We start from the raw sequence: 16,818 nt of genomic DNA, 5'->3' as shown, positions 1-16,818 counted from the left end.
GGTAGGCTGCCTGGATGGAGATCCAGGGAAAAGTTCAGTTGCATCTAGAGTCCAAAGACAGTCTGCTGTCAAAATTCCCTCTTCCTCAGGGTAATGTAGGTCTTTTCTCCTCAGGTGTTCAACTGCTTGGATGAAACCCATCTACATTATGAGGTTGGGGGGAGTGGGTAATCGGCTTTACTCAAAGTCAGCTGATTTAAATGTTAATCTCGTCTAAAAAATGCCTTCATAGCAATATCTAAACAAGTGCTTGACCAAATATCTGGGTACTGTGGCCTGGCCAAGTTGACACATAAAATTAACCATCACGGGAGGTATAATAGAAACCATCTCATAGCATGATTTCAGTCTTGTAGTGACAAGCAAAAAACAAAGGCAAAAAAGATTGATCCTAAGATGGGCATCTAGATATGATTTATATTGTGTTACTTAAGTCTAAGTCTGTTGGATTTCAAAGTTCAAAAACTATTTCTGCTTTGTTTCTTTAGATTCATAATCTAGCTATGGAGCATCTGTTTGCAACACTTGCCTTTAATATTAGAGTTACTAGGGTTGAGATTGGTAGGAATAATTTTCAGTGAAAAAGTGGTATCTTAATTATTGGCCAAAGGCTAACTGAAAAATGCAAGATATTTTATATGTACCCAGATACTTATCTGATAAGTGATTTAAATCTTTCAAATTGAGATGTAGTTGTTGGCTGTAACTGATAGAAAGTGAGGAGGTGGTGTAGCTGTTTGAAGACTTTTACTTTTTCAGTGAACTGTGTGCCTGAGCTTAGTCTGTCCCTCAGTGATGAATCAACCTAGTCTTGTTTTTGTTATGGCCTGCCAACACTAAGTCCCAATGAATCATGGGCCTCCAGGCTGAAGCAGAGTAAGAACAAGTAGACATTAAAGCCCAGATGTTTGATTAAAAACAATCAGTGATCTAATATTTTCAATTTGTGGGCATGGGAGAAGCTTTATACTTAATTTTTCACACAGAGCACAAGATACTGCAAGGAATTAAAATTTTGGTTAATTTTACCACCTTCATTTTTATTAGAAAATGATTTCAGAACTCTAGAAACTTATCTCTGTAGATGGGAAAGTAAGGAAATTATAAAGATTGATTTAAGGAAATGAAGGTCCTCTTAGGTCCTTTTTATATGTGATCTCATGGATTTAAACTATATACTGGGGTATTTTTCAGCATATTCAGTGCATTGACTTCATAGATAAGTTTATTTCTTTTTTAATTACTTGCATTGCTGTATAGCACTAATGATGCAATTTTAAGTATTTTTACCTAGAATAATACTCAGACTCCAATATTGAGAATTTAAAGAAACATATAATCTGGTATTAAGTCTGATGTCGTGTTAAGGAGCATCATCATGATAAAGTGATAATTTTCAGGAACTCTCAAAATACCCACCACTAGTTCTTTAAGTGAGAGATGTTCCTTCTTTTAGCCCATACCATGGGAACTGTGCAAATCAAAACACATATGTATGTTCTGATAGGTTAGTTACACATAGATCAGAATGATTTGGATGGTGCAGACAGTTCAGAGACAGCGAGGGGAAAAGAACATGGCACAAGTGAAAAAAAAATTGTTTTCCAGAGGGCAAGACCGTGTGTGTTTTGGGAGAGGATTGTTTCAGTTTTCATTTCTCAAAATTTATAGAACATCAGTCATGTGGCACTAACCAGATCATACACATTCTTCATTATACTATATAAAATTGTCAAAAATTAAGTAACAAATGAAAAGATGGTCAACGTCGCTCTTTATCAGGGAAATACAAATCAAAACCACACTCAGATATCACCTCACGCCAGTCAGAGTGGCCAAAATGAACAAATTAGGAGACTATAGATGCTGGAGAGGATGTGGAGAAACGGGAACCCTCTTGCACTGTTGGTGGGAATGCAAATTGGTGCAGCCGCTCTGGAAAGCAGTGTGGAGGTTCCTCAGAAAATTAAAAATAGACCTACCCTATGACCCAGCAATAGCACTGCTAGGAATTTATCCAAGAGATACAGGAGTACTGATGCATAGGGGCACTTGTACCCCAATGTTTATAGCAGCACTCTCAACAATAAGCCAAATTATGGAAAGAGCATAAATGTCCATCAACTGATGAATGGATAAAGAAATTGTGGTTTATATACACAATGGAATACTACGTGGCAATGAGAAAGAATGAAATATGGCGTTTTGTAGCAACGTGGGTGGAACTGGAGAGTGTGATGCTAAGTGAAATAAGCCATACAGAGAAAGACAGATACCATATGGTTTCACTCTTATGTGGATCCTGAGAAACTTAACAGAAACCCATGGGGGAGGGGAAGGAAAAAAAAAAAAAAAAAGAGGTTAGAGTGGGAGAGAGCCAAAGCATAAGAGACTGTTAAAAACTGAGAACAAACTGAGGGTTGATGGGGGGTGGGAGGGAGGGGAGGGTGGGTGATGGGTATTGAGGAGGGCACCTTTTGGGATGAGCACTGGGTGTTGTATGGAAACCAATTTGACAATAAATTTCATATATTAAAATAAATAAATAAATAAATAAATAAATAAATAAATAAATAAATAAAAAAAACTAAAAAAAAAAAATTAAGTAACAAGAACTTTGATAAGAAAACTTGTGTCATGGGGCACCTGGGTGGCTCAGTTGGTTGGGTGTCTGACTCCTGGTTTTGGCTCAGGTCATGGTCCCAGCTTGGTGGGATCTAGCCCCTTGCCGGGCTCCACACTGAGCATGGAGCCTGCTTAAGGTATTCATTCTCTCTCTCTCTCTCTCTCCCTCCCCCCCTTCCTTCTCTCTCCCCCCACCCTTCCTCTCCCCCTCCTCTGTCCCTCTCCTCTGCTCTCTCTCTCTAAAATAAAATTAAAAAAAAATTTAAAAACCAGTTTATTAAGTAGGAACATTATGACATACAACATGAATAGACGACTTGATGTCTTTTTTGTTGGATGCCGGTTATCCTGTGCTCTTTAAAAAACCTTGGTCCGATTCTTTTGAAACATAATATGTGGCCAGCATAACTAAGAAAGTAGCTTTTAGTTTTCTAAGTCAAATTGAGATCTTAATTCATTAAATTATAGACAATAATTTTTTCATCCTTTTTTACCACCTTGTAAAAAAAAAAAAAAGGTTAGCTTTATTTTGCTTAATTGAATTATTGTGTACGAAATCTATGTAAGGATATTAGGATAAAATGATAAAAATAGTTGTAAGTATCAAGACGGGCATATTTGTAATATGAAATAGTAACGCAGTTTAATAAAATATCTTACGTCCCATTATTGACTTTGAGAAAAATTCTATTTTTTGTTACTTTGCTATAAACCTAATGATTTGTAGAGTACCATGTAGCATGCAGTTAATTGGGAAACAACAAATTTTATTGAACTCGTGAAAATTAACTATTGTGCAAAGGTACTCAGTAAATCTTGATTGACAGTAGTTTCTGCCTTGCTTCATTGCTGTATGTGGACAATATTGTTTGGATTAGGATTAAGAGCTATAATTTAATATGTGCTATTCAAGCAAGGTAGATAATCTGCTAACCCTTTTTAAATAAAGCATTGTCAAGTGACAATTTCATGAGAGCAGGAGCCACTGGAGCCAGCTGGAGCCATACTCCAGTTACTGTAGTATATGACTTTGGTGGCTCTCCTTTTTTTTTTTTTTTTTTTTTTTTAAGTTTATTTACTTTGAAAGAGAGCTGCGGAGGGGTGGAGAGAGGGACAGAGAGAGAATCCTAAGCAGGCTCCATACTGCCAGCACAAAGCCTGATGCAGGGCTTGAACTCAAGAACTGTGAGATCATGACCTGAGCTGAAATCAAGAGTTGGATGCTTAACCGAGTGGGCCACCCAGGTGCCCCTTTTTGGTGGCTCTGCTAAACTCTTAGATCTACATATAATAATAAATAAATCTGATGATTTCTACTTTTTATGTTAATGTGTACTGTTATTTTTATGTTTTCCCTTACACACATCCTTTATTTTCTGTATTTTCCTATTTCATAAACTCAGGGTTGGTAGGTAACAATGTACAAAATAAATTCTTAATGAAATAGGTCATAAAGCTTGTTTAGATAAGTGTGAAACCTATGTTGTTAACACATGGAAACTGAAAAAGAAAATAATGTATTTTTTAATGTTTGTTTATTTTTAAAATTTGAAAGTTATGTTGAGAGAGAGGCAGAGAGAGCGAGCTGGGAAGGGGACAGAGAGAGTGACAGACTGCATTGACAGTGCAAGCCTGGGCTCGAACCCAGGAACCATGAGATCGTGACCTGAGTTGAAACCAAGAGCTTAACCAACTGAGCCACCCAGGTGTCCCTCCCCCTTTCCTCTTTCTTTGGTGAGGTACTTAACACAGGCAGTAAACATTTTTGCCTAGGAGAGTTGCATTTGTGTAGTAGATAAGCAGGTGTAACATTAGAATATACAATGGTTAAGAATTCTTCATTCCAAAAAACCTACTGAAGCTTCAGTTTCTAGTGCTTAGGCAACACAGATCCCATCTCTAAGAACGTCTGGATATTGACATGCAAATGAATAAATGAGACTCCTCTTTGAAATATGTTTGTAATATATACAAGTAGCTTAGAAGGGATTATTGAAGTGCTGCCAAAATACATTTCAAAATGTTAAGTCTTTTCATTCATTATGTTGACTTTTAGAAGGATTTGTAAACTGCCTTAAAATGCATAGTAATAGTTTATATGTGCTTCTTTGAGGGAAGAGGTCTTGACTTTATTGACACTCCCTCCCCTCCAAAAAAAAAAAAAGATTAAGAATTCTTTTACCAGGTGGTATGAAAATATTGCTTGGTTTATTTGTACTGTTGGTTATAAGTATGGATTGTTCATTGCAACATATTCTAAACTGTTTTGCTCCATTTGAAAACCATTTATTTGTGTTGTCATGTGGTATTTTGCAATTATATATTAAAATATTACGCTGAAAGTTAACAGAAGGTAAATCAGAAATACTTTATATTCTTAGGTATAATAGCTCAATTACACTTGTGATTTCTGATAGCCATATATTATATATGTAGGAAATTGATAGAGGATGAAATAAGTAGATATTATCTACTTATTTCTGGGAATGTTAGATGAATTACTCAGGGTTATAGAGTTGATGACAGACTTAAACCCACATCTTCTTAATATGCATCTAGTGCTCATCATATTCATTGTCTCTCTTTACCATTTGTCATCAATACTTACCTTATGATAAAAAAGTTATTAACATATAGTTAATAATAACATAAAGATAATAATAGCTAATAACAAATTAGGAAGTCTTAGATTTAATCATCCTATTTTGTATTCTCTGATTACAGCCTTCGGGTGTTCTCCCAGAATATAGAGACCTCTGCTTTCTTGATCCCTCTACTCTCAATTTGCCTTTCCTGTTTTCATTTTCTGTACAATGCAGTTTAAGCTCTTAGATCCATTATTTTGACTCTCATCATCCATTCATCGCACAAACCTAGCAGACCCTCAACCCAACCCTGGATCTCTAAATGTGTGATTTTGTGTCTTCAGGCAGAGCTTATATATTTGCTAAACAAGAATCACATACCTTTGTAGATGAGGACCACTAAAAATTCAGTCTCCAATCTAAAAAAATGTACTTCCTATTCCATTTCTTTGTCCTCATTCTTCACAGCAGCTGTTTCAAGTCTCTAAACTTAATGCTTTCTTTCTTACTACCCCTACTCAGCAAATGACCTTACTTCCTATTTACTCAAAATATAATAAAACATATTTGCATCTATTTTTGAGAGAAAGTGTGAGCAGGGGAGGGGCAGAGAGAGAGGGAGACACGGAATCCGAAGCAGGCTCCAGGCTCTGAACTGTCAGCACAAAGCCCAGCGCGGGGCTTGAACTCACCAACTGTGAGATCATGACCTGAGCTGAAGTCGAACACTTGACCAACTGAGCCACCCAGGCGCCCCTCCTTTCTTTCTAACACAGTGGAAGAGGCGACCCATCTGTATGTGTAAGACTTCTCCTTGTGGGATCTCATTCCTTTCTCATCCTCTTCCCTTAGTTCCTTGTTTCATTAAGTATTCCCCTCTTCTGGTTTTAAAAACAGACTTTATTATAGAACATGTCAGTACATAAATAAAGTTAGAGAATACTGTAATGAATCCTCTTTGTACCATTACCCAGCTTCAGCAGTTACCAACCAAGATCAGTCGTGTTTCCTGTATCTTCCATGCACACTCTTTCCACCCCAGTTTTGTTTTTTTTTTTTAAAGATTTTATTTTTAAGTAATCTCTACACCCAGTGTGGGGCTCAAACTCACAACCTCGAGATTAAGAGCCACATGCTCCACTGACTAATAAGCAAGCTAGGTGTCCCACCACTCACATTTTTTCATGCATATTCCAGACATAACATTTTATTGATAAATTTTTTGTTGTATATTTCTAAAAGATTTTTAAAAATAAGCACAATACCACATTGACTCTTGAAAAATTCATAATTATTCTTTAATATCATCAGACATCCATCCAGTGTTCATTGTCCCCCAATTTTTGTTCATTGATTTGCAGGTTTTTTTTAAGTTTATCATTTATTTGAGAGAGCGAGTGAGCACAAGCGGGAAAAGGGCAGAGAGAGAGGGAGACAGAATCCCAAGCAGGTTCTGCGCCATCAGCACAGAACCTAATGCAGGACTCAAACTCACAAACTGTGAGATCATGACTTGACCCAAGATCAAGGGTTGGATACTTAACCGACTCCACTACCCAGGCACCCCAGCAGTTGCTTACTCTTCAGTTTTTTTAAAATCCAGATATAAATAAGGTCTGTAAATTGCACTTGGTTGATATGTCACTTGTGTCTTTTAATCTATAGGTTTCCCTTTTGACTTTTTTTCTTCCTTTCCTTGGAATTTGAGAAAACTGGGTCATTTATTTTATAAGACTTTTTACAGTATTTTATAAGGCTTCACAGCTATTGGTGGTTATATCCCCATGATGTCTTTAACATATTCCTCTTTCCTCTGTACTTCTTGCAAATAGATGGTTGGAGCCAGAGACTTAAACAGATTCAGATTTGATTTGAAGCAAGAATATTTTATAGGTGGTTTAGTGTTATTTTGTCAAGGGATACATCGTGTCTGGTTGTCTGTTTGCCTTTGGTTGATTAGGGGGTGAAAATATTGATATTAAAATTCTTCATTCCCTTCTTCATTTCTCCTGTGTCATTTTTTCTTCCACCAGTAGCATTTAAGCATCTCATTTGCTTGAGAAAAACTCCTTTTCAGCATTTCCAGCTATTTCTAAGATACTTATTTATGGTACTATCTTTACTTCATCTCCCTCATCAGCTAATTTAAACATGGTTTCTGCATGTTAAACCATATCCTTATCATTTTACTGAAACCATTCCCATCAAGGTTATCAGAGCTCTAGTCTGAATGGAGCAGACCCATTTCAGACCTTATTTTGCTTAATAGTTGGATACTTTTGGATACTGTTGATTGCCTCTTCTTCATGAAATACTCCCTTGGCTTCTGTGACATACTCTCTCCTGTTTTTATTTTTTCCTCTTTGACTCCTTCTCTTAGCCTCGGTTGTAGACTTTTTTTTTTTTTTTTAAGTGTTGGTGTTGTTCCGCCTGGCTCTACTAGTCCCTCTGCTCATCTAGCTCTATGCGTTCTCCGTGGGTCCTCCATTGTCATGGGCTTCAGTTATACCATCCCTAAGCTGATAAGTACCAGACCTTTTTTTTTTTGTAGGTCAGTTCTCTTCAGGGCAGACTTGTTTGTACTACTCCCTACTAAAAATCTCAGGCACCTTGGAATCAACATACCGAAAATGGAGTAAGTCCTACTTTCCTCATCCCCTCACACACAGGAATTTGCTGTTCAACTTAGTTCTAAGCCAGAAATCTCTGCAAGTTATCCTTGACTCCTTGCCTGACCTTTCTCACCTTCTTGCTACCCACATCTAGTCACCAATCCTGTAAGACCTGGTAAATGATTTAAATCCATCTAATTCTCTTCATTCACTACTGCTATGCTCCTGTGAATCTCCATCATCTATCACCTTCATTACTGTAAGTCTCCTGTCTGGTCTCTTCCTTTCCTGTCTTTTAGGTCCATTCTTCACTATATAAGCAAGAATAGTTTTTATGAAAAACTTACCTAAAGGCACCCCATTGTGGGGCGCCTGGGTGACTCAATTGGTTAAGCCTTTGACTTCAGCTCAGGCCATGATCTTGTGGTCCATTGAGTTCGAGCCCCATGTCGGGCTCTGTGCTGACAGTTCAGAGCCTGGAGCCTGCTTTGGATTCTGTGTCTCTATCTCTCTCTGCCCCTCCCATGCTCACGCTCTCTGTCTCTCTGTCTCTCTGTGTCTGTCTCTCTCGCAAAGATAAATAAACATTAAAATTTTTTAAAAAAGCTGTCCATTGCCCTGAGGATAAATGTAAAGAAGACCTGAGCTTGTTTTGTGATATACACCCTGCTTACCTTCTCAGCTTCATCCTGAATCATCTCTCCCTATGTGGTAATACTTGTCCTGCTTTTTGTACTGTCAGCTGCCTGTATCTTGGCTGACTGTTCCAGTAGACTGTGAACTTCTTGAGGGTAAAGACCAAGTATTTTACCTTATTAAACCTGGTGCCTGGTACATAGTAAGTGTTTGGCAAATGTTGAATTAATAAGTTGTGCAGGGCACAATTACACGTTCAGTGATTTGTTTGTGCCTTGGTTTTATTGTTATTAGATCATCCTAGTATTCCAGAAGTATTGTTATTCATGTACATTGATAGGGTTTATTGGCTAGAGGTGGTCTCTCCATCATTAAACTGGACCTGTGGGTTACCATTGTCCCAGATAATAGAAGCCTGTAGGCAGTTCAGATACTCGCCACCATCAGAAAAGCCTCACCCTAACATGGGTTCCTAGATATGCTTGGCTTGGTGAGGGTTAATACTTAGAAAAGTGAGGCTTAAATAGTTAGAAGTTGTTAAATACCAAAGAGAGATAGTTTTCTGGGTTGTCCATTGTGTTTGGTTCTCATTCCACTACTTATTGCTGACATTAGTCATATTTTTTCTGGATTTAAACAGATGTGGTGGTTTTCAGCTGTCATTTTAGCCAGCTGATCTCTAGGTTGGAAGAATCATTAAAGATGATAAAATAAATTCCAGATTATATATACTAGAATTGCTAAACAGAGAAGGACCTTCATCAAAGTCAGTAGCTACCATTGGGAACATCTGAGCACTCACTTTTTGACTCGGGGCTTGTATTTAAAACCAGGGTTTGTTCTCATTTTTCCTCCTTGACTGGCTTGTTTGCCACTATATATATCCCCTGTGCATGGAATAGTGTGGCTGGCATGGTATGAAAAAGGTACTCAAGAAATGGTCTCTTCTGTCCATGATTTGTCTCTTGATAGGTGGTCCCGCAGGCCTTTCATTAGATGTTAATTTCATTTTATTTAGAGGATGATTTCCTGTTTCTTTTTTCTTTAATTGTTTTTAATGTTTATTTATTTTTGAGAGACAGCATGAGCGGGGGAAGGGCAGAGAGAGAGAGGGAAACATAGAACATGAAGCAGCCTCCAGGCTCTGAGCTGTCAGCACAGAGCCCGACGTGGGGCATGAACTCACGAGCCACGAGATCATGACCTGAGCCGAAGTTGGACGCCCAACCAACTGAGCCACCCAGGCGCCCCTGATTTCCTGTTTCTTTAAAAAAAATTTTTTTTTTAATGTTTATTTATTTTTTGAGAGAGAGACTGAGTGCCAGCGGGGGAGGGCAGAGAGAGAGGGAAACACAGAATCTGAATGAAGCAGGCTCCAGGCTCCGAGCTGTCAACAGAGAGCCAGAGCTGGGCTCAAACCCACGAACTGTGAGATCATGACCTGAGCCAAAGTTGGACGCTTAACCATCTGAGCCAACCAGGCGCCCCTCAAATATATTTTCTAAATACGGTGGAAATTCTGTCTAGCTGTTTTTGTACAGTGTGATAAATTAAATGAAACTTGTTTTGTAAAATAGGAAACTTGAAGAATAATTTTTTAAGAAGTAATTGATTTTTCTTAACTTTCACCTACATTTACTCTGATTGAACTGATTACAATACTTTTTAGATGTTAAGTAGAAATTGATTTTATTTTGTTACAAATATAAAGGAAAGACTCTGAAATATTGGGTAATATTATCCAAAAACTAGGTTAGAGAAATTGAATTACTATGTGAGTACATAGACTCTAGGGGGTAGTCCATTAAGGTTTTTGTTGTTGTTCTTGTTTTTTAAGTTTATTTATTTATTTGAGAGACAGCCCAAGTGGGAGAGGGGTAGAGGGAAGGAGAATGAATCCCAAGCAGGCTCCGCCCCACCAGCGCAGAGCCCAGTGCAGGGCTTGAACTCATGAAACGGTGAGATCATGACCTGAGCCGAAACCAAGAGTCAGATGCTTAACTGACTGAGCCATCCAGGTACCCCTAAAACACATGCCTCTAAAGAACACAAAATAAGTTGAAATAAAATTAAATTGTTTCTTCCATTAAATGCATTAGTTAAGAGGGCATGTGATTGCTAAGTAATTTACATTATAAATAATATCAACTAAGATTATTAGTGACTAATACTCAGTCTTGAAGATTATCAGTTACGGTTAACTTCTTTGGCTTGTGGACATTGAAATCCTTTTTTCAGATTATGTGTTTTTTGTAAATTAGAATTTGTATTTTTTTTGTCTTTTTTAAGATTTTATTTTTAAGTAATCTCTACACCCAACATTGGGCTTGAACCTATAACCCCAAGATTAAGAGTCACATGTTCCACCACACACCCTGATTTTTTTACTTTGAGGGAGAATTATAGTCTGGAGAAGTTATATGTTAATATTTGAATTTTAACAAAATTGATATCTATATTATCTGGCTGGTGACATCGTTGGGAATGGGTAAATTTGAAAATAGTGCTATTTAAGCTCAGTAAAAAGATAGTTTAAAGTACGTACTAATATAATCATAACAAAACGTCCCCTACCATTCATTAGCATCACAGTAAATCGTCTTTGAAAGTATAAACTGCAAATAGTAATGCAGAAATAATTTAAATTCTAAGTGAAAGAAATTATCTTCTCTTTCTCTCTTTTTCTCCTTAGGTGGAATGAACCCTATTTGTTGACTATCTCCTGATTACTGGTTGGATTCACTTGTAAAAGAATCGTCTTCCCCTGTGTGGACGCCACTTAGTGGCATATTTAATTATAAATCCAGGGATCACAACGCTTTTTGATTTCCCAAAGGAGGGACATACCACTATATCAAAGAAGCTTGATATTACAGCCAAAATGGTGCTGTCCCAGAGACAACGAGATGAACTGTAAGTCTCTCTGTTTTGTGTTTTTAAAAAAATCCTTTCATAAAAGACAAAGTAGTAAGTTAAAATAACAGATTTGGGAGATCTATTCTTAGATTCCTAAAGTATTGTTAGTGTTCAGATACTGGTTTGGGCAGTTAAAACTGGGTCTTATTTTGAAATAGTGTTATTTACCCTTACGACTTTGTTGTGTAGAAGTTTAAAGCAGAACAGACAAGTAAGTTACTTGGGATAAGTTTTATCCTAAGCTTGTCTTAAATATGTTCAGTAGGAAGATAGAGGATTCAAAGCTCTTCCAAATTTTTTTTTGTCTAGAATCTGTGTATTCGGAAAATGAAAGCTTTTTTTGTTGTTGCTAATGCCTTTCCTTTGCCTTCTTGTATTTTTTATCTTTTATCAGCCAGTGGCTATTAGAGAATTTGATCTTTATGAGGTGGATAACATAGTATTAATGCAAATGCATTAATGAGAGCCATAAGATGATTTGACCACTGCTATTTTATAGTATCTTATAGCATCCCATATTTTATAGCATTCTATTTTTATAAGGTAAAGAATATAGAGGAGTACTTTAGCTTCATGTTCTAAATTTTTAAAAAAAATTTTCTGTGGCTTTTTATAAAACTTTAGTTGGAAATAATTTCAAATTTAGAGGTAAGTTGTAAGATTGGTACAAAGAATACTTAATTACATTTTATCCATTTCACTTGTTTTTTTGTACCATTTGTTTTATCATTTGCAATCTGCACCCGTGTGTGTGTGTGTGTGTGTGTGTGTGTGTGTGTGTGTGCGTGTGCGCGCGCGCGCGCACGTGCAGTGTTTTTTCTTAAACCATTTGGGAGTAGGTTGCATACATTAAGGATCTTTACCCCAGGGGCACCTGGGTGGCTCAGTCGGCAAAGTATCCAACTCTTGATTTAGGCTCAGGTCATGATCTCACACTTGGTGACTTTGAGCCCCACATTGGGCCCCATGCTGGCAGTGCAGAGCCTGCCTGAGATTCTCTGTCTCTCTCACTCTCTCACTGCCCCTCCCATGCTTGCATGCTCGCTCTCTCTCTCTCTCTCTCAATAAATAAACTTTAAAAAAAAAAAAAAGGTCTTTATCCCAGATACTTGGGTGTGCAGTTCCTAAGATTAAGGATATTCTATAAAACCACAGGACAGTTAGCCATTGGTGTAAATTTAACATTGATACATTTATTGATTTAATCTGCTTTGCATATTCCAGTTTTGTCAATTGACCCAATAATGTCCTTATGACAAAGTTTCCCTCTCACCCCCCACCTCTTTTCTCTCTAGTATATTCTCTAGTAACCCAGTCCAGGGTTAGGTAATGTATTTAGACATTTATTTGAATATCTCCTTAGTCCTTTTTTTTTTTTTTTTTTAATTTTTTTAATTTATTTTTGAGACAGAGAGAGACAGAGCATGAGCAGGGGAGGGGCAGAGAGAGAGGGAGACACAGAATCCGAAGCAGGCTCCAGGCTCTGAGCTGTCAGCACAGAGCCCGATGCGGGTCTCGAACTCATGGACTGTGAGATCATGCCTTGAGCCGAAGTCAGATGCTTAACTGACTGAGCCACCCAGGTGCCCCACTCTTTAGTCTTATTTAATCTGGAACATTTCCTCAACCTTTTTTTGTTGTTGAGGACGTTAATAGTTTTGAAGAATAGTTTTTGTTTTTTGGGTTTTTTTAATAGAGTGTTTCTCATTTTGTATCTAATGTTTCTTCATGATTAGATTCAGGGTATATATTCTTGGCCAGAAAACTACATAAGTAATTTGTCTTCTTAGGATATCATGTCTAGAGACGCATAATGTCTATCTGCCCCTCTGTAGTGATGCTAATTTTGATCCCTTAGTCAAGATGCCTGATTTCTCCACTGTATAGTGTATAGTTACTATTATTTACTTTTCCATAAATATAAGCAGACCATGCAAAACATTCTTATTTCCATCAAATATTCCCCCACTAGATTTAACATCCATGGATAATTCTTGCCTGAACCATTCTTTACTACAGTGGTTGCAAAGTGATGATATTCTTTACACAACCACTCATTCCACATTTACTAGTCATCACTCAGCATTTTACTGTAATCAAGGGACTTTTCTTCTACTCCTTTTTATTTACTTGTTCTTTCATTATTGGTATGAACTCCTCTAAATTTTCAGTAGCTCTTATCATTCATTACTTTTCTTATACTTTTGCTGTTTGAATATTCCAGACTTCCATAGGAGCCCCTTCAGTTGGCTCTTATATATGGCCCTGTCTGTGGGCACTTTCTTACTTTCTCGCATCACAAGGTGTTCCAGGCTTATTGTGCACCCATCTGCATTAATCCTAGAATCAGTCATTGCTCCAATAAGCCTTGGTTTCTCTTAGTGAAGAATGGTATTAGACATCAAGTTATGGGTACTAAGTATACTTACTGGTACTGGGGTGTTTGCTTCTTGGTCCTTAAAGTAGACAGAACCAAGAAATATGTATTTGTAAACACATATACAGGTACCTTGGTACACATGTGTATTAAGGTTTCTCACTCTTGGCATTGTTAACGTGTTGGGCTGAATAATTCCTTGGTGTGGGATCTGTCCTGTACACTGCTGGTTGTTTAGCAACATCCTTGGCCTCTACCCAAGGATGCCTCTACTAAATGCCACAATAAAAATGTCTCCAGACATTGCCAACTCTCCTCTTGGCGGGGGAGGGAAAATCTCCCCCAGTTGAGAACCACTGATACACAAAGGCATGTACACATACTTATTTTAGAAATCATTAGGCTATCCTGATACTTCTAATTTTCAGTCTATTCTCACTATGTTGTTTCTTGTTTTCCTCCCTACCATATTTGTATCTTCTGTAGCAAGACCCTGTCTGCCAGCAATAGCAAGGCTTTGACTCATTTGCTCAATCCTGTAGTACTTCCAGAATAGTTTCAGAGTTGTTACACTCTTACTACACATCCTGGAAAGGGTTTAGAATTTGTATGTAGTTCTTTCTCTCCCCACCGCCCCCACCCCCCCCCCCACCCCCATCCACTCTGCTGTGTTTGTAAATTACTTGGATTAGTTGGAAACTCACCCTGGTTTCTCTCCCTCTTCCCATGGTTTTGTTATTCATTTGAAATGTAGTTGGGTTCATAGGTTCTAGTTTTTTTAGTTTTGTGTGTTTTGCATTTCCTCTGCCTTCCTATCCTTGTTAATTTAATATTTTGGATATTTAGAACATTATCTGTACAAAAATGTATACTCAGAAGTATTACTCTTCTGAATCCCTTCTAAGTTCCTCCCTCCTTGCCCCATGTAGGAACCAACTTCATGCATTGTTTAATAAAGATAAGAGAGATACATGTATGTTTTCTTGTTTCTCCTTTCTTAAGCAATAGGTAGCATACTATAAGTGCTCTTTTGCACCTGGCTTTTTTCAGTTAGCAGTATCTCCTGCAACTCACTCTGTATCAGTTCATAGAGATCCTCTTTTTTTTTCCCCCTTTTAACAGCTAGATAGTACTCTACTCTGTATATACCATAGTTTTTTCAACCATTCACCCATATTCTAACATTTAGGTAGTTTCCACTATTTTGTAATTAGAAATATTATAAGTAATAAATCTGCATATGTACTTTTGTGTTATTGAAGGTATGTCTGGTTTTTAGTCATTCTTGTTTCTAAGTCAGTTCAGACTTTTTTCTTCTAGATGACTTGTGTGTGCCTTATTACCCTCATAATCAAAATTAATATTTAAACATTATGGCCAAAAATAGAGATTTTAATTTGAATAAAAATCAATTGATGAGAGAACCTAATTTCAGGTGGCTAAATTTGTAGAGAATTTTAGGGAAGAATTGACCTAAAAGTGCTCATTAAGCAAAGAATATTTGTCTTAGATATAAATGTAAATTTAGGGAATTTACACTTAGGAATTTGGGGAATAGAAAAAATCTTGGAGTTTTTAGTAAGGAAATAAAATGATGGTTTTTGCTTTTTCTACCATTTTTGAAAGTATTATGGAATATATATTATGAGAGGCAGAAACAAATGTTTATATACTTCTTACAAGTAAGATACATTTTGGCATTCAGTTTGCCTTTGTAACATTTTAGCATTTCTAACAGGTTGGATACCAATTAGTATTAATTAATTTTGAGTAGTATTAATTAATTTTGGGAGAGGCAAAGAACAAAGAGGGGAGGGGCAGGGAGAGGGAGACATAGAATCCAAAGCAGGCTCCAAGCTCTGAGGTGTCAGCAGAGCCTGACGTGGGGCTCGAACTCACGAATCGTGAGATCATGACCTGAGCCGAAGTTGGACGCTTAACCGACTAAGCCACCCAGGTGCCCGTATTTATTTTTTCAATTTACATTCAAGTTAGCATGTAGTGCAACAATGATTTCAGGAGTAGATTCCTTAATGCCCCTTACCCACTTAGCCCATCCCTCCTCCCACAACCCTTCCAGTAACCCTCTGTTTGTTCTCCATATTTAAGAGGCTCTAATGTTTTTGTCCCCCTCCCCGTTTTTATATTATTTTTGCTTCCCTTCCCTTAGGTTCATCTGTTTTGTATCTTAAAGTCCTCATATGAATGAAGTCATATGATATTTGTCTTTCTCTAATTTTGCTTAGGATAATACCTTCTAGTTCCATCCATGTAGTTGCAAATGGCAAAATTTCATTCTTTAATTGCCGAGTAATACTCCGTTGTATATGTATACCACATCTTCTTTATCCATTCATCCACCAGTGGACATTTAGGCTCTTTCCATACTTTGGCTATTGTTGATAGTGTTGCTGAAAACATTGGGGTGCATGTGCCCCTTCTGTATCCCGTGGATAAATGCCTAGTAGTGCAATTGCTGGGTCGTAGGGTAGTTCGATTTTTAATTTTTTGAGGCACCTCCATACGGTTTTCCAGAGTGGCTGCACCAGCTTACATTCCCACCAGCAGCACAAAAGAGATTCTGTCTCTCTGCATCCTTGCCAACATCTGTTGTTGCCTGAGTTGTTAATGTTTGCCATTCTGACAGGTGTGAGGTGGTATCTCATTGTTGTTTTGATTTGCATTTCCCTGATGATGAGTGATGTTGAGCATGTTTTCATGTGTCGGTTGGGCATCTGGATGTCTTCTTTGGAGAAGTGTCTATTCATGTCTTGTGCCCATTTCGTCACTGGATTATATGTTTTTTGGGTGTTGAGTTTGATAAGTTCTTTATAGATTTTGGATACTAGCCCTTTATCTGATATGTCGTTTGCAAATATCTTCTCCCATTCTATCGGTTGCCTTTCAGTTTTGCTGATTGTTTGCTTCACTGTGCAGAAGGTTTTTTAATTTGATGAGGTCCCAATAGTTCATTTTTGCTTTTGTTTCCTTGCCTCCGGAGACGTGTTGAGTAAGAAGTTGCTGCGGCCAAGATCAGAGCGGTTTTTGCTTGCTTTTTTCTCGAGGA

General features: G+C 37.5%; 1 protein-coding gene across 2 annotated transcripts in view; it reads left to right on the top strand.

Annotated features, from left to right (window-relative positions):
* Positions 1 to 16,818, top strand: part of PAFAH1B1 (platelet activating factor acetylhydrolase 1b regulatory subunit 1) — a 76,202-nt gene that overhangs the window by 26,229 nt on the left and 33,155 nt on the right. The window contains exons 1-2 of one of the 2 annotated variants that reach the window (XM_060646961.2): positions 7,762 to 7,845; positions 11,151 to 11,371. In XM_060646961.2, coding sequence (XP_060502944.1) covers positions 11,340 to 11,371 — 32 coding nt within the window. In that variant the 5' untranslated portion in view covers positions 7,762 to 7,845; positions 11,151 to 11,339. Of the gene's footprint in view, positions 1 to 7,761; positions 7,846 to 11,150; positions 11,372 to 16,818 lie in introns of those variants that run through there. The other variant, XM_060646960.3, reaches the window with a different exon arrangement.

This window comes from Panthera onca, chromosome E1, assembly GCF_046562875.1.
Source record: "Panthera onca isolate mPanOnc1 chromosome E1, mPanOnc1 haplotype 2, whole genome shotgun sequence".
Taxonomy (NCBI): Eukaryota; Metazoa; Chordata; class Mammalia; order Carnivora; family Felidae; genus Panthera; species Panthera onca.
This window is presented reverse-complemented; position numbering and strand designations above follow the sequence as displayed.